The 24,035-nt window shown below is 43.3% G+C and overlaps 1 protein-coding gene across 1 annotated transcript in view; it reads left to right on the forward strand.

Annotated features, from left to right (window-relative positions):
- The window catches only part of ANO10 (anoctamin 10), a 134,064-nt gene that overhangs the window by 26,466 nt on the left and 83,563 nt on the right, over positions 1–24,035 (forward strand). Inside the window, exons 5-9 of the mRNA XM_077491475.1 lie at positions 4,800–4,919; positions 9,052–9,621; positions 14,997–15,052; positions 18,484–18,558; positions 23,772–23,954. Coding sequence (XP_077347601.1) covers positions 4,800–4,919; positions 9,052–9,621; positions 14,997–15,052; positions 18,484–18,558; positions 23,772–23,954 — 1,004 coding nt within the window. The remainder of the gene's footprint in view (positions 1–4,799; positions 4,920–9,051; positions 9,622–14,996; positions 15,053–18,483; positions 18,559–23,771; positions 23,955–24,035) is intronic.

Raw genomic sequence — 24,035 nt, forward strand, 5'->3', positions numbered from 1 at the left:
AATGAGGCACCCAATTAAATCTTTCCATTAATGGTGGTGGGATGGAGAGAGGAGTACAATGAGCAGAACCTTTGATTTTATGTGAATTTTTGTTGAGCTATAAAAACAGGTGGCAAGAATGTGTTTTCTCTGTAGTGCTAAGAGATTATCTGGAGAACAACCAAATGTCATAGGTGCAGTCAGGCTGGCTAAACTGTTTATGGCTGTGGAACTCCACCGTGTAATATTTGATAGCGTTTATAGTCATGATTGTAAACTGCATCCATCAAGCTTCTCACCCCATAGAAATCCAATTCTAAAATTTTTTTTGGGGAATCTTTGCCTCTAGTTAATTTCTAGTCACAGTGGGGATAATTTGCTAAAGGCAAAAAGGCTTTACAGGCATACCCCACTTTTAAGTACGCAATGGGGTTTATTTACTAAAGCTAGAAAGTGCAAAATCAGGCTCACTTCTACATAGAAACCAATGAGCTTCCAGGTTATATACCGTAACCAAAGCTTAATTGAACAAGCTGGGGTTAGAAGTTTATTGGTTTTTATGCAGAAGTGAGTCTGATTTTGCACTTTACAGCTTTAGTAAATAAACCCTATTGTGTACTTAAAAGTGGGGTATGCCTGTACAAAGGAATTTTTCTCATTGGAGTACCCAAAAAATAAAAAAACACATGCACATGATTGAAAGACGATAGTCATCAGAAAGTCACCTCATTCACTAAGCTAAGAGAAAATTCCCTTTCAAAGTAAACTGCCTTCAACAAATCTACCCCAGTGTTTGCACTCCAAAATCAAGTAGCTACAGCAAAAGCAAACATGTCAGGAATGGATATATACGATTGTTGTCTCCAGTGCCTCCCTCAACCAATACATCACTGTGACGGACCACATGGCACCCCGCCTGGGTGCTTCCACCAAGATACAGCTTCCTTCACTCTGGAACCAAGAACCAGGTATTATAGCTGAACATTGCACCCAATAATTAGATGACACTAACTTAGGTGCAAACTGGGGCTCTATTAAAAACTCCCACATAATTTATACCACACACACTCAAATAAGAGCTTGATCACATTATCCTAAACACTGCAAACTTTAAAAAGTAATATCCCAGTACATCTAATGAACAGGTAGCAGCTAAAAGTAACCTAATTAACTAGGAAGCTAATTAACATCTAGGCCCCTAGCCACTTACCGACCGCCTCCTGTACATATACGTCGGCACTTTGAAGAGGGATATCTCGGTAACATCAGCAGATGCTGCCACAACCAAGATATCCATCTTTACAGGAGGCGGTCATGTTTACGATAATGGTGGTCTCCGTGGTGGGTTCGCTGCGAGATAAGTTTTCGGCAGCGCTAGAGGTGCCACCCCCCTCCCGCCGCTTACCGGAGCTGTCGGTAGTGGCGGAGGCGATCGGGTCCTTTCAGTGCCTTGGTATGGAGACGATTGAGGCTAAGATGGCCCCCACTCGTCTCTATACCATAGGAGGGCGGAAGTGACGTCAAAACTTCACTTCCGCCCATACCTCTTAAAGGAACTTTTTTTTTTCAATGTCATTTTTTAAAATGACTTAATTTTTTTTATTTTTATTTTTTATTGCATTTAAGTCCAAATATGAGATCTGAGGACTTTTTGACCCCAGATCTCATATTTAAGAGGACCTGTCATGCTTTTTTCTATTACAAGGGATGTTTACATTCCTTGTAATAGGAATAAAAGTGATCCATTTTTTTTTAAACAGTGTAAAAATAAATAAAATCAAGTAAAATAAATTATTATTATTATTATTATTATTCAGGATTTATATAGCACCAGCAATTTACGCAGCGCTTTACAATATAAAAGGGAGACAATACAGTTACAATACAATTAAAGACAAGAGGATTAAGAGGGCCCTGCTCAGAAGAGCTTACAATCTAAAAGGGTGGGGCAGGTGGTACAGAAGGTTATAACTGTCGGGAATGAGTTGATGGAAGTGGTAGGAGATTAGTTTGAGACGTGATAGGCTTCCCTGAATAGATGAGTTTTCAGGGATCGCCTGAAGGTAGCAAGAGTAGGGGATAGCCGGACTGGTGGAGGTAGCGAGTTCCAGAAGATTGGAGAGGCTCTGGAGAAATCCTGGAGACGAGTGTGGGAGGAGGAGACGAGAGAGCTTGAGAGTAGGAGGTCTTGAGAAGAACGGAGGGGACGGTTTGGGTGATATTTGGAGACAAGATTGGTGATGTAGCTCCGGGCAGAGTTGTGAATGGCTTTGTATGTGGTGGTTAGTATTTTGAATTTAATTCGCTGGGTGATTGGGAGCCAGTGTAGGGATTGGAGGAGAGGGTTAGCAGACACTGAGCGGTTGGTAAGGTGGATAAGTCTGGCAGCAGCATTCATGATAGACTGAAGAGGACATAGCCTATGGAGAGGCAGGCCAATGAGAAGGAAGTTGCAATAGTCAAGGCGAGAGATAACAAGGGAGTGAATAAGGAGCTTGGTAGTTTCATTTGTTAAAAAGGGGCGAATTTTAGAGATGTTACGGAGGTGAAGTCTACAAACTTTTGACAACGATTGGACTTGGGGCTGAAATTACAAGTCCGAGTCTAGGGTTACACCTAGTACCCTGGCGTGAGGGGAGGGCCTGATGGTTGCATTGTTGATTTTGATGGAAAAGTCATGGAGGGGGGCATGTGCAGGGGGGATTATTAATAGCTCAGTTTTAGAGAGGTTTAGTTTAAGGAAATTATGTGACATCCATGCTGATATGTCAGTTAGTAGGTTAGTAATGCGAGAGGAGACTGAAGGAGTGAGGTGAGGAGTAGACCGATAGATTTGGGTGTCATCGGCGTATGAGTGGTATTGGAAGCCATGGGCGGTTATCAAGTGACCAAGGGAGGAGGTATAAATAGAGAAGAGAAGGGGTCCAAGAACAGAGCCTTGGGGGACCCCCACAGAAAGAGGCAATGGAGAGGAGGATAAATAATAAAACATTTATTTTTTAAAACGCCCCGTCCTGATGAGCTCACGCGCAGAAGTGAACGCATACGTGAGTCGCGCCCGCATATATAAACGGTAGTCAAACCACATATGTGAGGTATCGCCGCGATCGGTAGAGCGAGAACAATAATTCTAGCCATGTAACGCAAAACATGCAACCTGTAGAATTTTTTTATTGTCGCTTATGGAGATTTTTGAGGGTAAAAGTTTGACGCCATTCCACGAGTGGGCGCAATTTTGAAGCATGACATGTTGGGTATCAATTTACTCGGCGTAACATTATCTTTCACAATATAAAAAAAATTGGGCTAATTTTACTGTTGTCTTATTTTTTATTCAAAAAAAGTGAATTTTTTCCGCAAATACGGTGTGAAAAAAAGTATTGCAATGACTGCCGTTTTATTATCTAGGGCAGTGATGGCGAACCTTGGCACTCCAGATGTTTTGGAACTACATTTCCCATGATGCTCATGCACTCTGCGGTGTAGCGGAGCATCATGGGAAATGTAGTTTCAAAACATCTGGGGTGCCAAGGTTCGCCATCACTGATCTAGGGTGTTAGAAAAAAAACAATATGTAATATTTGGGGGTTCTAAGTAATGTTCTAGGAAAAGAAAAACTGTTTTAAACATGTAAACACAGTCTGAAAAAGAGGCCTGGTCCTTAACCACTTACCTACTGGGCACTTAAACCCCCCTCCTGCCCAGACCAATTTTCAGCTTTCGGTGCTCTCACACTTTGAATGACAATTACTCAGTTGTAACACTGTACCCAAATGAATTTTTTGTCCTTTTTTTTTTTTCATACAAATAGAGATTTCATTTGGTGGTATTTGATCACCTCTGGGTTTTTTATTTTTTGTGCTATAAATGAAAAAAGACTGAAAATTTTGAAAAAAAAAATGCATTTTTCTTTGATAAAATTTAGCAAATTATTAATTTGTCTTCATAAATTTTGGGCACAATTTATACTGCTACATATCTTTGGTGAAAAATAACCCAAATTAGTGGATATTATTTGGTCTTTGTGAAAGTTAGAGTCTACAAGCTGTGGTGCAAATCATAAAAAATTGATCACACCTGATGTACTGGTGGCCTATCTCATTTCTTACGACCCGAACAAGCCAGGAAAGTGGCACTGATGACAGATGACACTGATACGTGGCACTGGGGACAGGTGACACTGGGGATAGGTGGCACTGGGGACACATGACACTGACAGATGGCACTGGGGACGGGTGGCATAGGGGACAGATGGCACTGATGGGTGGCATAGGTGACAGTTCCACTCTCTCTGTGCGAATAGGGGATGACAGCTCCATATTCTGTGTACTTGACATTTGTGCAAATATCATGCTTTCAGAAAAACTAAAGTTGGTAAAGTAAATTTCTAGCAAAAAATGCAGATTTTAATTTGTGTGTTAAAAATGTAAACGTTGCCCTGCATTTTAAATGGTTAAACCATATGAATAAAAAAATAAGCACCTTTGACAGTTTGTCCAAAACCCTGTAGCTGCCAGTTTTGCTGGGCAGCTTGGTCTCTTATAGAAAAAGGAAAATAATGGGCATACTAGCTGGATCAACAGGTAAGAAAACAATTTGACAGTAAAAATTTTGAAGGATTTTAAAAACTGCTGTGTTAATGCTAGAGACAGCTTTTATCAAATATGTAATTTTATATTTGCCTATATTTCCCTTTTAAAGGTAAAACCCAAATTATCCAGCATACATTAGTGTAACTTGTTTGATATATACCTTTTTGTATAATTTAACGTTTTCTCTATTCTTTTGTCTTAATATAATTTTCACTATTCCCCTTTCAGTTCGAAGAATGCAGACCAGTGGTATTCTGCTCCAGATATTTCCATTACATGACAGAGAAAAATTAAAATTGCTTGCTAAAAATTGGTATGGTCGACCAACTATTTCTCAGCAGCCTGTAGGTAAGACCATTCATTACTCTCCACTAATAATGAAACTAATTTATAATCTTCTTCTTTTTGAGCGAGATATGTATCAACCTAATTTCTCTTACGTTCACCGACTGACACAGCTCCTTTCTTAGACCATTGGGTTGTTATAAACATGTTATAATAAAACTAGAACTTTCTAGTTCCGCCCAAGGGCAGGTCCCTTAGGTAACAACCTCTCAGCCTGCTACTGCAACCTCCGGTTTTTTTTTTCTGCCTATTGAAGGAGAAGGACCTAGGTACCCTGCGGGTCCATCAGTCTGTAGATTTTCTGCAGAAGTTTTTGCTTTTTGCACAAGATTAAAGATCCTGTGATCTGCTATCAACAGCCGGCTGGGTGACAGGCTGGATACCCTTATCCTTGTAGTCTCCCCAGCCTGGCCAGCGAGCGTGTGCAGACCAGAGCTCCGTGCTGGGTCGGCCACGACATGCTCCCAGTTCCAGGGGCGACCGGTGGGCGTAATGCCTCGGGGCACACATATGACTGGGCTACTGATGTCTACGTCAGTGTGTCGGGACAGAAGCCACCCTGTACTGATCAGCGAGTGGGTCTGTGATGGAATGTCACCCAGCTCTTCAGGACTGGTAAGTACAGCTCTCCCTGCCTCGTTGGGGCTTAGCAGCTGGGCATTCCCTGGGAGATCGATTCGGGGTCCCTCACCTCCCTCTCTTCTCTCCTGGGCTCTCACCTGGGGGGGACTGCGCTGGATAGCTTTGCCTGGATGTGTGTAGGCCTCTCCCCTGAGGTGTCTGGAGGCTGTGTCTGCTGATCGCTGTAGCGATGTTTTACCGCCATTTCTCTGCCTGTTTTTTTCACTGTCTTCATTGCATACAGTGCTCGGCGGCCATGTTTGGTGTGACTAGGGAGCAGCATGCTCTGTCTCCATTTTCCTGTAGTCCGGCTTCCATTTTCCCTGTGATTATGTCCTTTATACTGGATGCTCGGCTGCAATTTTGTCGAAGCCTGAACACGTTTTTCAGCTTCTGCTCTATTCAGAACAGCTCAGCACATCGCGGTTTGGTCTCCTATGCATCTGGGAGCGGACACATGACACAGGCACACCTAGCTGGACAGCGCAGAACTCAGTCAGGGTGGTGAGTCCTGCGGGAAGAGCCCCTCAGCCAGCAGCAGTTAGGAGGGTGGGACCATCACTGTCCTAAGTCCCCAACAGGTGGCAGACAGGGTAGGGTCAGCATGGCTTCAGAAACTGGTGTTTCTTCCCCCGAAATCCAGGCAATTGCAACCGGTTCACCTGCAGACAGCGCAGTGCCTCTGGACGCTTTATCTGCGGTCCTTAATTCATTCGTTGCCAAGATGGAGGCGGTGTGTGGGCACAAAGTTGGTAAAAAACGGCCCCTGTCCCCCCTGTCCTCCGGGTAGAGCTCTGACACAGACTCTGGGCCTGCTGAGGCTGGTGACCCCTGCTCTGTCGTTTCAGATGCTGCTGATCAGGACCGATCGGACACTGAGGATGAGTCCCCGTCCGGGTCCGTGTGCGACAAAGCGCTTGTTGGAGCACTTATTACAGCTGTGCATGATACCCTGAAAGTTCAGGAGCCAGCAGATCCCTCTGCTGATGTAGCGGTCCATTTTAGGTCCCGTAAGCCAGCCCATACACCAGCCCATACACCTAAGGTGTTCCCGTATCTGACTTATTCTGATAAGTTTATATACAAGGAATGAGGTCAACTGCAACTGACCTTTTCTGTCCCCAAGTACATGGCGGTGCGTTACCCCTTTGAGGAAAGCCTTCTCAAAAAGTGGTCGGCTCCTCCGGCCGTTGACCCCCCAGTATCCAGGTTAAACAAAGTAACCACGATCCCGGCAGAGGGGACTCCTGCTTTTAAGGACCCCACGGACAGGTAGGCCGAGGCAGTGGCTCGTTCCTTGTTTACGGCTGTGGGGTCAGCAATGCGACCAGTACTGGCATCTGCACTTGTGTCACAGACACTTACTGAGTGGGCAAAACGTTTGCACCGTGAATTAGGGGAGCAACAGGCTTCCCCTGTCTGCGTGGAACTAGCAGACCAGTTAGTGCAAGGCCTCAAGTACGTTTGTGACGCGGCCCTGCATACCCTTCCTCTGTTATCCAGGGCTTCAGTGTCAGCAGTGGTCCTGAGGTGCCTGATTTGGCTAAAATGCTGGTCAGCTGACCAGGCATCTAAGAAAGCCCTGATGGATCTACCCTTCCTTGGCGAACGGATCTTTGTAGCCTCATTAGATGACATTATTAAAAATGCCACAGGTGGTAAGAGTACACTTCTCCCACAGGCCAGGAAGGAACTGCTTTTTCGGCCGCCCGGGGCTTCGGCAAAGTGTCCCCAGCCTGATAGGACAACTTCTGAAGGACAAAAGCGTCCCTGGAACTGCAAGCCTAACAAGCCTGTGAGCAAAAGTGCTACTGCATGAAGGTTTGCCCCCGCCCACTACACGGGTGGGGGGTCGCCTTCGGGAGTTTGCAGCCCGGTGGGCTTCTCGGCTGTCCGACCAATTTTGTCCGATCTATTTTGCCTCCTCTGCTGCTCACAGCAGTGAAAAGCTGCATCCCTTTACTCTGGAAGCAGACACAGCCCCCGTCAGTGGCCGTCTGGCTGAAAAAAGTAGCGGAGATCAATGCAATGGAGGACTTGGTGGCCACGGAGAAAGGATTCATCAAGCAATTAATTTCTTCCCTTGTGTACAGCTATCTGTTTTACAGAGGCCAGTCTTGGGACCAGCTTCTGTCGAACGGACAAGCTGGAAAGCCAGCATGCAATCGGCGTTGGCAGCCTATGGCATGGCAGGGGAGATCGCCGCACCAAGATCTCATGTGTTAGTATGTGATTTCTCTTATTTTTTTGTTCAACCCAGTGGGCTGAAAAAAAGAAAAATTCTAGTGTGTACCCCGCTCTAGTATGGCTTGACAACCAGTGTGTGCAGTGAGTTATGTGTGGCCCACTGTCTGCCAAGGACACCTCCCATATGCCATTGCACTCAAAGGTTTAGCACAAGCTCATGGCAATAGCAGGGGTGAGCTTGTTTTAGGTGGATGAAACAGACTCTAGGCTATTAAGTAAGGCTGCTTTCACACTGGGGCGGTATTCAGGGGTTACAGCGCTAAAAATAGCGCCTGTGTAACGCCTGAAAAAAACCGGCCCCTTTAACTCCAGTGTGAAAGCCGGAGGGCTTTCACACTGGAGCGATGCGCTGGCAGGACGGTGAAAAAAGTCCTGCTAGCCGCATCTTTGCAGCGGTGAAGGAGCGGTGTATTCACCGCTCCTAAACCGCTCCTACCCATTGAAATCAATGGGACACCGCGGCAATACCGCCGGCAAAGCGCCGTTGCAGCGGCGCTTTGCGGGCAGGTTTAACCCCTTTTTGCCCGCTAGCGGGGGTTAAAACCACCCCGCTAGCGCCCGCACACCGCCGCTAAAACGACGGTAAAGCGCCGCTAAAAATAGCGGCACTTTACCGCCGACGCCGCTCCCGCTGCAGTGTGAAAGCAGCCTAAAAGTGATTGCTTTTAAATCACGTTTTGTGTGTTTTTAAAAAAAATAAAATGTAACAAAACAAAAGGGCAAAAATCCCACACCTACAAATTTGAACATGTCCTTTAAAATGTGGAAGCAGCTATAACTAGCAGAATATGATAATACTACTATGTTTACATGCTTGGGGAATTGAAAGTTCACTTTGTTCCTGTACTGTTTTCTCTCATAACTGTAGACATCCTTTTAGTGTTACTATAGGCATGAAAAGGACCTTTATGATGCAGGTTTTGTTTTTTCTAAGCGCCCCCCAGTAACATAATATTTACTACCTGTTAATCATGCCGGTATATCCGTAATTTTTCAAATCACCTAATAGGGTGATGGCTAACGCCTAAAACGACTATGGCAGCGTGTTTTTTTTTTTTTTTTTTTTCATTTTGGGAAAAAAAAGTTTTTAAAGCTTAACAATGGGCAAAATAAAAGCATCTTTTTCTGTAATTTTACTTCAGATTACATCCTTTATGTCAAAAGACAGAGAATTTCTGCATATGTTCTTTTTACTTTACAGTCTTTATAATATGCTTACAGTATTCACTTCCATAGATCTCTAATGAATTATACTTTTCCTTTGCAGATGAAATACGGCATTATTTTGGAGATACTATTGGTTTATACTTTGCCTTCCTAGAATACTTTACTTGGGCCTTATTACCAATGGCTAGTGTTGGACTTCTTTATTATGCATTTACATGGGAGAACTATGACAACTATGTGATATTTGCTATGTTCAATCTGATATGGGCGACTGTTATCCTGGAGGTCTGGAAGCGTTACAGTGCAACACTGGCCTACCGATGGGGTTCACTACTTATGAAGAGGCAGTTTGAGGAACCCAGGCCTGGCTTTCATGGTGTATTGGGTACCAATCCTGTCACAGGAAAAAGGGAGCCAACATACTCAAGTTTGAAAAGACGCCTTAGAACATATCTAATTTCTGTGCCTTTTGTGTGCCTCAGCTTATATATGGCCCTTCATGTGATGATGATTTACTTTGATATGGAAGCCTGGGCCTTAAACTACAACCACGAACATCAGACATTTTCTAGCGCAGTATTGACATATGTGCCTAGTACAGTTTATGCCATTGTGATTGAGATCATGAATCGTATTTACAGATATGCAGCAGAGTTCCTGACAAGTTATGGTAAGATTTATTTTGTTCTTTGTATAACACAGTAATGCTAAGCACTGATTGGATTGAGGGCTTTTTATTACTTTGGTCTTTGTTCACTATAACCTAAATCAGGGGTCTCAAACTGCCGGCCCTCCAGCTGTTGCGAAACTACAATTCCCATCATGCTTCTGCCTATGGGAGTCATGTTTGTAACTGCCAGCTTTGCAATGCCTCATGGGACTTGTAGTTTAGCAACAGCTGGAGGGCCACCTGTTTGAGACCCCTGACCTAAATGGTTATACTGTCACTTTTTTCTCTGTTATATCAAATCTAATTAGAAATGTCTCCCTTTAATGCCAGAAGTTCTTAACCTGTTTCCAGTTGTAGACTCCCAAGGGTTTGCCCAATGTGTGCCCATACCCTCTTCATCAGACTGTGTCAAAATTCTCATCATCACCAGTCCGTTTAGATATCAGAATGTATTCAAAAGATGTCAGCAGCTTGGTTTTACTTTACAAGTAGATAGCTAAGAACAGAACATCTGAAAGAATATTATAAATGTTTTTAGAATAATTATGTATGTAAAAATGGTAAATCACAAAAAATAAAAACTGAGTAATATTTTTGGTTCTTTTTAAATAACTAAAATATGAATACATAGTGTAGGTACTGACATCAATATCAAGCTGACTTGATTTGAAGTTCAGTAAAATTCAACATATACAAGCACATGCTGTCAATCTTACAGGAAAAAAATATTGAAGAGACACTGAGTCGCCTTGCATGTGCTGGATAAAGTAACAGTGTCTCTGCAAAGGGCATCCCCTGACATTACCAGCACTCTCTTCCAGATTTCTGCTTCCCCACAGCTGGAAAGAATACATGGCACTTCAAGGCACTGGCCTTGGCACATACATGGCACTGCTCCTCTATGACTATGCCTGGGCTTGTGGCCAGGGGAGTGAAATGTCTGCTTCTCCAATTCACCAACATTGCCCATAGTAGAGCCAGGTGCAGAATAGCAAGGAACTTTGGGGAATTGTTGGTATGGGAGTGGATGGATTACCTTTGCAGAGACACTGGTACCTTTCCATGCATGGGTAAGGTGACAGTGCCTCTTTAAAAATTAGCTGATATTTCTTTTTGTGTGTTAAGGCCCTATTCACACTTGAGCATTTTGTAGCTTGAAGCCTCAAGCTACAAAATGCTGGAGGTGAAAAATATCTATTATTCTCTATTATTCTCAATGGAGATGGTTCACATCTCAACTCCAAGTCGCCTGAGGATCAAACAAGTTCTGGACCCTTTTTTGTCACTCGAATCGGGCAGATTTGGGCGTTTTTCTTCTTACATTGGTGACCTTTTGCCCTGCACAAAATCGTGGCAAAACGTGGTAAAAAAACGCTGCAAGATCACGGTAAAAAACTCAGTAAAATCACGCAATTTTCTGCCTGAAAACGTTATGCTCAGGTGTGAATGGGGCCTAAAAAACTACAGATATTTCTAAACTCGCATAGTAAGGCAGTTTGGGAACATAGTTTAATTGCATAGTTAATTATTAACATTTCTGTATCCCTGCAGTATATACTATTTGTGTTCCTATTGTGTCCAATTTTAAATATTCAGATTTTGCCTTTTGCCATAATGGAAATGTAGATGGTGATCATGCTTTCTCTGTGCTAGAAGTCTGCTTTGAATAGCTCTAGATAACTTTATACATTTGTGTAAACACCCCCCTTTTCCCTGTCAGAAAAACTCAAACGTATATTAGACATGTAAGTTACTGTATTATAATGGATTAATTTAATGTAGGTGACAGAGCTAATGTTTTCACTGGCCTGCCTTAAAGCCAAAGTTTACATGGCCTTGTGTGGTTTCTCTGCCTTTTCTATAGCTCATGGGGTCCCAGAACCTGAAGCCAGATGCTAGCACCAACTATCTCACTTCCTAGATTCTCTTCCCAAGTCTCCATTGAGGAGATTTGCTTAACCACGGGGGGCAATGCGCCATACACTATTACTCTCTAACCAGTTCTTAGCAAATGTCCTTTCCCAAAATGACCCAGGGTTTATGACGGAAATGAGAAAAAGAGTTATGCCTCACATTTATGGAGGATCAGAGTAAATATCAAGAGATCTCTTAAGATTGTGACCAGATGGTATAGGACGCCATCAATCTTGGGCAAATGTTTCCCACAACATAGGGAAGTGTGCTGGTGTTGTGATACATATACTGGATCCTTCTTTCACATCTTCTGGGTGTGCCCTGCTCTACAACCCTTCTGGCAACCAATTATGGAGATCATACAACAACTCACAGGTTTCTCTCTGAGAAACCTGCTGCTGTATTTCTTCACCATACACCAATGCCCTGAAGGAAATACAAGAATCTCATATGTATTGAATGCTACCAAGGCCTGTATCCCTAGCTCCTGGAAAAGCTTGAACCCACCGACTCTTAGCCCTTGTACACATGGTCGGACATTCTGATGGAAAATGTCTGATCGGACGGCGTTTGTGTGTGGGCTCCATCGGACTGTTTCCATCAGAATATCTGACGGACAAAGTTTTAGAGCTGGGCTATAAAACTTTCCGACGACATGATCCGATCGGACTTTGTCCGATTGTGTGTAGAGAATTCCGATCGGACAAAGTGCCACGCATGCTCAGATCAAATTCCTAGACCAAAGCCATTGGCTACTAGCCTGAACGTAGATCCCGTCCTAACGAAATAACGTCATCACGTTACGTACGATCGGATTTTCTGACAACTTTGTTCGACCGTCTGTATGCAACACAAGTTTCGGACAAAATTTGACGAATTTTGTTGTCTGAATGTCCGACCGTGTGTACAAGGACTTAGACAAAATTTGGCCTGAGTGAATGACAAAAGATGGAAAGCCTTACTGTGGCCCTCAAAAAACAAGATCTTGGATCAAAATACAAAATGGCATTAATGGGGTGTCTTTGCTGAACATTGTGGATCTACACATCTACCACACATGTTTATGCCATCCAACATAATAGTATGCCATATATATTTATACTAGGCCCCTGATCAGTGGCCTTTTATTTACTGTTAAAATATGAGGAACACTCTCAATTTTGACTTTGTGAACATTCCAGGTGTTTTGAATTTCGTTCGTTTTTGGATGTGGTGAAACCATAATTTAAAGTGAAACTAAAGCCTCCTTTTTTTTTTCATAAGAAAAAAACAAACATATTATGCTTACCTGATCTGTGCAGTGGTTTTGCATTGAGAAGTCCAGATCCTCCTCTTCTGTTCCCTCTTCGCTTCTCCTGGTCCCTCCTGCCCCCACAGCAAGCAGCTTGCTATGGGGCACCCTAGCCAAGCCGCTGCTCTGTATCTGCCCCCCCCCTCTTTTTCTCATTGGCTCACTGACCTTGATTGACAGCAGTGGGCAACCATAGCGCCTCGTTTCTGTCTCAATGAGGCAATGAGGAGGGAGAGTCCCAGACAGCCGAGAATCTCGTGCAACATCGCTGGATTGAGATGGGGCTCAGGTAAGAATTAGGGTGCTGAGGGGTGGGATACTGGGATACTGGAGTTATGGCAGCTAGCTGCTGCCATAACCACAATATCCGTCCCCAAAGTAGGAACGTACATCGGTGTGCAGTAGTCCAGAAGTGGTTAAATAAAGAATATAAAAGAAAAAAGCATCATAATAAATAGTGATACATGATAACAGCAGACTTATTTGATCCATGTGAGTAAAAAGTAAAGCCATACATCATATTATCAGCATAATACAATATGAATTTGTAAGATGTTCATGTGGTTTAAACACATATTTAGCATCCAGTTGCTTCAGCACGGGACAGGGGGTACAAGGAAAGAAAGTAGTGGAAAGAAACCCACCAAGTCGGAGTCTGGGTAAACAGTGACGAGGTCTGAAGGCCAGCCAGGGCACTCATTAGTCTCGGGAGCTGAGGTGGTATATCCCAAGGCATATGATGACAAACCATTAGGGAACAATTAGTCAGGAAAAATGCGGTCCCATGAAAGTGGGGTGATATAAAATCACCATAAACCTCTCTGGATGGATCAAATGAGTCTGCTATTATCATGTATTACTATTTATTATGCTATGATGCTCTAATGTATTGTATGTATGGAATAAATCAATTTGTTTTATACAAAAATCATGCTTTGTTTACCTTGTTATACTATTATAAGCTACCTGTCAGACATACTTGTTTTCCATGTTATTGCATGCTTCATATAAAGTCCCAAATTTTCCTTTTTTGTGCTAGCCTTGCAATTTAGACATGGAGGTTATGAACTATCAATAATGTCCTACACCTCATTATAAAGTCCCAGATGTTTTTAATCCTTTCACTCGCTAGAAATAGCCTCTAAATAATGGCTGAAAACCGCCTCCTATTCATTTCAGTGTTTTTCACACTGGGGTTGGTGTGTTTGCGGGACATTCTGAAAAGTCCTGAAAGCGGCAACTTTGGGGTGGATTGGGAGCGCCGTATACAGCGCTCTCAAAACGACCTGCCCATTGAAATGAAAAGGTTAAAAGCGCCCCGCTAGCATCCAAAAAGCACCGCTAAAACGAGCGGCACTTTAGCGCTAATGCCCAGCGGCCCCAGTGTGAAAGTAGCCTAAGTTGAAATCCAAAGTCCTCTGCCCCCTCCATACTCCCGAAACTGTAAGCTTTCAGTGCTGGGAGAGTTATTATGATCAACTGGACCACCCATTTAGAGTGCCCACTATGCCTGCCCTTTCCGCCGCTGTCCTCTATTCATAGAAGCTGTATGTCTGTATGTGTGTGTGTGTGTGTGTATATATATATCTATCTATCTATCTATCTATCTATCTATCTATCTATCTATCTATCTATCTATATATATATATCTCTATCTATCTATCTATCTATCTATCTATCTATCTATCTATCTCTTCCATCAATGAAAAGCACTTTGAGTCGTGGAGGTGAACATTTTATTCATCTGCGCATCCTCCATTCATAGAGCACTTTTCATTGATGTAAGCTATAGTACAGCTTCTATGAATGGAAGACAGGGCCAGAAAGGGTGGGCATAGTTGGCACACTTGTATCATCGTATTAACTCTCACAGCAAAGGAAGATTATTGGTATGAGTTCATGTGGGGAGGGGGACAAAAGACTTACATTTCAACTAAGAGAGCAGACAGCAGCATAAGGGACACTTTGAATATAAGTCTGGTCCCTTCTGGCGATGTAAAAACAAAACAAAAACAAATGTAGGCTTTAAAATGTCATATTTGTTAGGTCCTTATTAAAATGCTTTTCAAAGCATGGTTTTATACTATAGCTACTTTTACTTGCACCTTTCTGGGAATTTTGATTTACTTATCAAATGATGAGTGTTAATGCAAATATGTTCTTTGTGCAGAAAATCATAGATTAGAGTCAACGTATCAAAACCACTTGGTGCTCAAGGTGTTGGTGGTAAGTGTCTATTACATTTGTTGTTGATTTGCAATGCGTGGTATGATAGAGTTTAATGTAATCTTCAATAGTGTTTGACTTCTCACCTCCGTTCTTGTTTATCTAGATTAATGCAGTTTTGTAGAGCAGTATTTCCTCTGGTACAAAAGTGAACCTGCTAATTTTATCATCAATAGTGTGAACACAACGCCTAATACTGAGAACATATATTGCTGCCTACTCGTTTGTCTCTCAGTATGTGTCAATATCTCATCTTAAAAGATAACTTGCAGCGAGGTTAGCACTAGGCCTTCATCCTAGTAAACTAGTCTAGACCAGAGGATTCTAAAATTATAACAGGTGTGGCTCACCTGAACTTCCTTGGCTAGAGGAGAAGAGTGCAAATAAAACTTAAAATTAATATGCGCGAGCTGTAAACTGGAAAGCAACAGGAAACGTACAGATAAGTTTGACCAACCTATATAGAATAATACAAGTTACCGAGTTCACCATGCTACAAACAGTTACTTGCAATATGCATCCACTAATGGTGTTTAGAGTGTTATAACTATTTCACTAGGATCCCAAATAAAAACTGATACTCTAGAAATGCATCAGAGGTGTGGCCTGGGTGGAATCAGGCTGAAGCCACCTTGTTGATTCACCTTTCGGCATGGGTTGGTGTGCAGAAGTGTTTCTCTCTTTCCGGTGTATGCTACAGAGTCAATGGACAGGCTCCTTAGCCACCTGCACCCTTGAGTAGGAGTTGAAGATTGATTGTCTGGAGCGGCACCCCAGTTTTCCTAGGGTTACAGAAACGATTTACTGCACTAACAGGTGCGCTTGCTGGACATGCTGCATTACCTATATGTAGCTATATAGAGTATACAGCTCTGTGTTTTGACAGTGGGACAGAATCTTCCCGTCCCACTCCCAGAAGAAAATAGAGTTGGGCTGAGCACTGCTCAGCCATTCACGGAAAGCAACCCCATAGCATTCATTCCTAGAATACAAAGCTACCTGTAAATGGCTGAGCAGCGCTCGGCCCCACTCTCTTTTGACAATAAACAGTGCCCACCAAGTGCACCTGTTAATGCAGTAAACCGCTTGGCCTAAACAATTTAAAGGGACATTAAACGTGGAGTTAGGCTACTTTCTCCATATTTTTGGTGGCTTCCATTCACAGATGTGTTGCTTTCCTCTGCGTAGCAATGAGGTTTTTATTTTAGTGTCAAAGTCCCTCTGCAAGACACCGCACCTCTTCACATTTCTACTGAGCTATTAATCTCTCCCCCAGTAAAAAGTTTAATGCCAATACTAGAGATTGTACAGAACACAATTGTCATTGAAAAAGAATCATCAATTTCTTTATTGGTGTCACAAACAGGAGTCCGAATGGGGTTATAAATCATCCCTTTCTTCAGAGTTGGTTCATTAATGGTTTATGTGATCTTGCAGTTCTGAGGAAGAGGGTTATTTCTTAATCTAGAAACATTCTGGCTCTTGTTTTTTGCCATAAATTGGTACTTCATGAATTGTTGGCAATTCTCACCAACTTTAATTTATGGTACACCCCGGAAGTGCTGCAGTAGAATCCGTCCCTTCACAAGTCAGTACACCGTGCCAGAGAGAATTAAGCAGGCTGCCATTGCTGACGTTTCCCTTTGGGAATGAATGCTCAATTGCTAATTCACTGACTGTCATGCTGATACTAATGCTTCGTTGCTTTCTGCATCACTGATCTGGAACCAGTATGGAAATAAGAAACTCTGCCAGTGATTTATAGCATACTTGTTTTGAGTTTGTGGCTGAAAAGTTTTGAAGCCATACAGCACCAGACAACTAGGGATGAGCTCAGGCGTGTTCTCATGCTTCACGTGCAGAGCCCGCCAGGAAGTCGGCGCAGCGCTGCGCTAATCACAGGCAGTGAGACATTGCCTGATCTTTGCAGCTGCGCATCGGGGCATTGTCTCAATACCTGTGATTAGCGCAGTGCTGCGCCGACTTCCTGGCAGGCTCTGCACGTGGAGCATGAGAACACGCCTGAGCTCATTCTTACAGACAACAAGCATTTTCAGAGGAAAAACAGCAATGGCTGCCAATCAACCTTTTACCCATGGAAAGGTGGTCTTTAGTAATACTCGAGCAACCTACTTTAAGTTCCACAGATCAAAAAAAATCCCTTACAAGAACCCCCTATCCAGCACCACCCATTGCACCCCGAAATATGACTGAATATGACTGAATAAACTACTTCTTATGGTACGCGTGAAAAGGTTCTGATCATGCCATGACTCAGAAATTAAAGTCTGAAAAGGCCCCTTTAAAACTGAGTGGAATGCCTCAAGCGGATCCGTCTGCTCAACGGGGGATCTCTCTGCTGATCCCCGTTGAGCAGGTGGATGACAGGTCCGTGTCCGCTCTGTACAGCCTGCTGTTCTCTTTGGGGTAGATCCAACTGTCATCCGATCCAATCCCCATCCATCTGTTTTTAGCGGACGGGATTGGATGCCAGGGGGTGTCATTGAACACATGTCTACTGACATCCGCCGCTCCATAGAGAACAATGGGTGGTCCAATCTGATCCACCTGAAAAACAGACAGGTGGACCCAATCGGTATGCTGGTGTGAAAGGGGCCTAATTGCTATTACAATCGTGTGACAAACATTACAGTATAATTAGGACTTAGCTACATGTATATGTAGTGATTGGGGTTTTCCTGCACAGGATCAACGCCAGTCACTGAAAGGTTACATAGAAAACAATTGTGCCCTGTTCAAATCACAATGCTGGTGTGATGAGCAGTGTGTAAAAATGCAGACATGCTGACCTGATGGCAGCTCCGGTCACTGCACTGCAGCTCCTTTCTTGTAGTTAGACATTAATGAAATGCTGCTTTGACATTTCAATAAAGTTTCAAAAGAAAAAAAGACAAAACACAGCTGGCGCAGAATGGACACGAACCTGCACAGATGGTTTTAGAATGCTGGCATGTGTGAACAAGCCCTTATAATAAAGCTAACTATAACAACCCCCTATTACATGTAATGACATAATCACTTTTTGTTCAAATATGATGTAATATGCTCTTTTGCATTGGTGTTTACCCATGCAAGTGTGTGTGTGGTAGTTTCACGAATGCGAAATGTACACTATATGCACATGCAGGGGTAAATGCTGATGCAAAAAGCATTGGCATTGACAAACTGTGCATGATACCTGCAGCTCCCCAGATGCAGAAAACTGCTAATTGTTCTAAAGTAAAAGTAATTTGCGCCTGCAGCTGTTTGTGTGCATGTACCTTGATACTAACACAGATGATGAGATGGACTGTAGAAAAACGTAATTTAAGGTCACTTTTTTTTTTTTCTTTTACATCAAACAAATATTAATGTTTTGAATTTGTAAATTATTGATCATTGTATTAATAATTGTTTATCTTTTCTTCCAGTTCTATAGTGTTAACTGCTTCTCATCGCTCTTCTACATTGCCTTTGTTATGTACGATTTGGCGCTGTTAAAACAGGTGAGTGCATTACACAGAGATTTTCCATTTAGGGCCCTTTCACACTTGTGCGACCTGAATTTCCAGCGACTTTGACGTGACTTGAAGCAATGCCTGGGTAATCTTGAGGTCTATGGACCTCAAGTCGCATCAAAGTCAGACCAGAGTAGAGCAGAGACTACTTTGAATTTGCGCTGATTTGAATGGTACTCATTGGAAACCATGGGGTATGACTTGCTATGTGACTTTGCAGTCGCAGGACAAGTCGCACAAGTGTGAAAAGGGCCTTAGCTCTTGGATGATCAGTGAATACACGGTGCATCAGTTATTGACATTCCCAGTGAAAAAAAAAAAAAGTTAGGGGTAGGCAACTTTAAAGAGGTTGAGCTCTACCTGAACAACATGGGAAAAGTCAAAGATCACTAGGCACAGTGTTGCCTCCTCACACCCGTTTTAAACCTGTAATTGCCGTACTATTGGGTTTCAATGCGTGCATTGCACGGCAGTCATGGGTTCAAATCAAGTGGTGAGGAGGCAACATATCTCCTCCTCACCACCTATCAAACACACTCAGATCGCTTTTTAGAGGAGCAGCAGTGCTTGCAGCACTTGTAAATGAGCCCTTAGTTGCATTCAGCAGGGGCACTCTTAGGGCTCGTTCACACACAAAACCCTGCGGATGAGTTTTGGTTTTACTGCCCTAATCCCTACCCACTTTAGCTGCCGAGGCAGCAGCCAACAGTGCACACATGCTGCAGCAGGGATTAAGCCCCCTATGGCTTTTAGTGCATGCTACCGCCTGACAATAATGACACCGTTCAAGTAAATGGGGCCACTCCATGTGGGACAGGAGTCAACACTACAGAGGAGGCATCGGCCTATGGGGCTCTTGCCTCCTACTACAGCTCCATCTTTGCAAGTAGTCCTTCTGCATTTCACTCTTGTTTGATGCTTTGGGATATTTTGTCTTGCCAGAGCAACACTAGAGGGGGCTCTTTACATAGACTTCACACTGCGAGCATGCACACAGCTCAGATCCCAATGGAATGATTTCTTGTCACTGCAGCACTCCTGCTTCTTTATACATTTCCATAGATAGTGTTACAATTCATAATTTCATTACATATACACTCATGCCATCTATGGGTATTGTGTGTTCATATATATAACATAGTAGATGCACATTGTAATCCAGAGAAACCATGAGTATTTTTAATCAGAACTCGCAGCTTCTGCAATTTTTTACCCTGATATTTACAAGCTAAATCCCTATAGCCATCAGTTTCTTTATAATTTGAATGTCCCTGTAATTAAGCCTTTGGACATAGAAACTGGTGTTTGTATTACATTACACCCCTGATGGCCAACCTGCTGTCCAAGGGCCAAATGTGGCCCTTTGATACTTATAGTGACCCTCTCAGGACCCAGCAGCCAGTAATAAGAGCATTGATTTGTAAAAGGGCTGTAATGGCAATGATCTCTAGTAGTCTAAACAAATGGCCACTGCCCTCACCTATAACTGGCCTTTGCAGCAAGGACCACATGGAAGGGCAATGCATTCGTAACAAAACCAATGAAATTCCCAGCTCAACTTACCAACCAGCCTGCAACCAACAAAATTATCCTGTCTAACAGATAAGCTATGTAAGCTGCAGAGTCCCATCAAGGCACCCCATTATTTTCTGTAGTCCTGACTCTAAATTTTGAGAGCCTCCACAGCGGAAGCACATGCATTATAATGGATAGGCAGAGGGCAGGTGAGCCTGAAATTAGCCCACCCCTCCCTAAAGGCACATTGGACACCTAGCACATAGCCTCATGGCAGCAAAAGTGTCAAGTTCATCCCTAGTGTGTTCTTTTGTAACATTCCTCCAGTCTTTAACAGTTTGCTGCAGCATGTCTCCAGCCTTAGGCCACATTCACACTGACGATTAAGGATGGTGCGGATTGCAGCAGCAATCTTTGGTTTACAGCTACAGATGAGAGCAGCTGGGGGTAGTCGCTGGCTCACTATAATGACAGGGTCATCAGTCGCCGCACCAGCTATTTGTGGCTCTACGCACAGCCAGCAATTACTGTGGTGACAGCTGCTGGATGCACAGCACACACCGAAAGTCATAAAAAAAGAAAATTAATGCAGCTATCGCATCTAAGAATTGGTAAGCTGCAATATAATATAATATTTGAACACAAAACCATTTCCAAAATTTTAACAAAACCGAGTTTTATAGAACATTTGTTTAGCTCATCACATCAAACCAAGCTTAATAATATAACTTAGATCACAAAATTTTCAGTTTTACTCAAATTAGTTGGTGCAAAAATGAATGTGCCCCACAACAAAAACTACTACATCTAGTATTTTGTACAACCTCCATGATTTGCAAGGACAGCACCAAGTCTTCTTGGCATGGAATGAACAAGTTGGCAACATATTGCAGCATCTATATTTTTCCATTCTTCAAGAACAACCTCTTTTAGAACCTGAATGCTGGATGGAGAGCAATGCTCAACTTGTATCTTCCCCATAGGTATTCGATTGGGTGCAGATCAGGAGACATACTTGGCCACTGAATCACTTTCACCCTGTTCTTCAGAAATGCAACAGTGGCCTTAGATGGGGTGTTTGGATCATTGTCATGTTGGAAACGTGCACAATGACCAAGGGCATGGAGTAATAGCATATTCTCTTTCAATATAGAGCAGTACATCTGTGAATTCATGATACCATCAATGAAATACAGCTCCCGACACCAGCAGCACTCATGCAGCCCCACAGGACACTGCCACCACCATGCTTCACTGTAGGCAGCATGTATTTTTCTTTGTACTCCTCACCTTTGCGATGCCCAACAGTTTTGAAGCCATCAGTTCCTAAAACATTTATCTTGGTCTCATCACTCCAGAGTACAGAGCTCCAGTAGTCGTTTTCTTTTTCAGCATGGGCCCTGGCAAATTCTAGGCAGGCTTTTTTGTGCATGGGCTTTAGGAGAGGCTTCCTTCGTGGATGACACCCATGCGTGCCATTCCTCTGCAGTGTACGCCTTCTTGTGTCACGGGAAACAGTCACTCCAGTTTGGATTTCTTCTACTTAAGCTAACTGCAGTAAACTTGCATGGCGATTTTCTTCAACCCTTCTCATCAGAAGAAGCTCCTGTTGAGGTGTTAACTTCCATGGATGACTTGGATATCTCTTTTGAGATGGTTGCAGTTCGATCTTTGTTAAATTTTTGTATCACTTTTGCCACAGTATTCTGACTGATAAGTAAAGATTCGCTGATCTTCTTGTAGCCTTCAACTTTCTTGTGTAAAGAAATTAATTTCTTTCTCAGGCCTTGTGACATTTCTCTTCCATTGCTGACACCATAAAATGTAAAGGGGTTTTCTTTGTAAGGAATGCCCTTTTATAATCAACTGTCTGCTGGGCGCCTGTTTAACCACTTGGGTACCGCGCTATTGCCGAATGACGGCATTAGCGCGGACCTAGATTTCCGGGACTACGTCTATTGACGTCGTCCCGGTTACGAGCGGCCTGCGCGCCCCCTGAGGGGCGCGCGCGGCGCGCTCTGTGATCGGCGAGTCCGTGAGACTCGCCTGATCACCGATCCGTGTAAGGGGTCGATCCCGACCCCTTATCACGTGATCAGCTGTCAGCCAATGACAGCTGATCATGTGATAGAACGGAGCCGGTAATCGGCTATTATTCCTCCTCGCGCTGACAGCGCGAGGAGAAAAAAAAAAAGCCGATCACCGGCGGCCGTGATCGGGACATCAGTCCCGATCACGGCCAGCAATGAAAGTCACCACATGCCACCTGCCAGTGCCCACCTGCCTCCCGCAGTGCCATCCTGAAGTTTAACAAAGTAAAAGTAAGTGCCCCCCGTCTGTGCCCATAATGCCCACAGTGCCACCCACAGTGCCACCCCACAGTGCCACCCCACAGTGCCACCCCACAGTGCCACCCACAGTGCCACCCAATCTGCCTCAAAGGTGCTGCACCCCAGTGCCGCCCATCAGTGCCCAGCAGTGCCGCCCATCAGTGCCCAGCAGTGCCGCCCATCAGTGCCCAGCAGTGCCACCTATCAGAGCCACCTATCAGTGCCACCTATCAGTGCCCATCAGTCCCATCTATCTGTGGTACCTATCAGTGCCCATCCGTGCCACCCATCCGTGCCACTTATCCGTGCCACCCATCCGTGCCATCTTATCTGTGCCCATCTTTGCCCATCAGTGCCGCCTTATCTGTGCCCATCGGTGCCGCCTTATCTGTGCCTATTAGTGCCGCCTTAACTATGCCTATCAGTGCCCACCAGTGCAGCCTATCAGTGCCCACCAATGCAGCCCATCAGTGCCCACCAATGCAGCCCATCAGTGCCCACCAATGCAGCCTATCAGTGCCGCCTAATCAGCGCACTTCAATGAAGGAGAAAAATGACCCGTTTGCAAAATTTTATAACAAACTATTAAAACATGATTTTTTTTTTTTTTGCATCTTTTTTTGTTTGTTTAGCAAAAAATAAAACTCCGAGCTGTAACTAAATACCACCAAAAGAAAGCTCTATTTGTGGGAAAAAAATGATAAAAATTTCATTTGGGTACAGTGTTGTATGCCCGCGCAATTGTCATTCAAAGTGCATCAGCGCTGAAAGCTGAAAATTGGTCTGGGACTGAGGGGGGTTTAAGTGCCCAGTAAGCAAGTGGTTAATGAATAATTACTCACCTGTAATTGAATTCTTGTTAATTAAGATTTTGTTGTCTAAAATGTATCTTTGCTCTGAAGACTTTTATTGGGGTATATTCATTTTTGCAACATGGTCTTGAATGAATTTGTTAGGGAAAAAAAAAATTTTGGGTCACATTTGTAGGAGTTTTTGTAAGAGTTTTTTGTGGTATAGTGTCCCATAGAAAATGTTGATTCTGAAAGGTAATTAAAGGTTTTCTGACACATTTGTTGGGGTGTACTCATTTACGCTGATCACTGTATATGAGAGTGCATTACTGTTTATGTAAGTATGAGAATTCTTAAACTAATCGCTAAGCAAAGCTCACAATATATCCTGGTATTGCTGTGTTGCATGTTCAGCCATTACATAACACATGTTAGGGAACCATTACTATAATGTTAGAGACTAATATAAAAACAGTTCAAGTTTCTCCTACAAGCAGAAAAATTGCATTATTTATACATTGTTATAAGTCTGTTTTTATTTATTATTTATTTGTTTTCTCTGCAGAGTCTGGTCTGCTTGCTTCTGGTCTCTCAGTTCTTTAATCAGATTTTTGAGACGTTTCTGCCATACTGGATGCAGAAGAGAACTAACAGACAATTGGCCGAAAAAGCAAAATCACTGAATTCAGCCTCTAAGTACACTTTGTTGGAACAAATTTACCTAGAAAAGGATATGTACACTTATTTGGTGAGTATTAGTATAACCACATGTGGAGCCTCTGGCATGAGAAATAACACCTTAGGGAATGCGGTATAAATACATTGTGAT

Source organism: Lithobates pipiens, unplaced genomic scaffold, assembly GCF_037356315.1.
Source record: "Lithobates pipiens isolate NorthernLeopardFrog02 unplaced genomic scaffold, aLitPip1_a1.2 Scaffold_19, whole genome shotgun sequence".
NCBI classification, from domain to species: domain Eukaryota; kingdom Metazoa; phylum Chordata; class Amphibia; order Anura; family Ranidae; genus Lithobates; species Lithobates pipiens.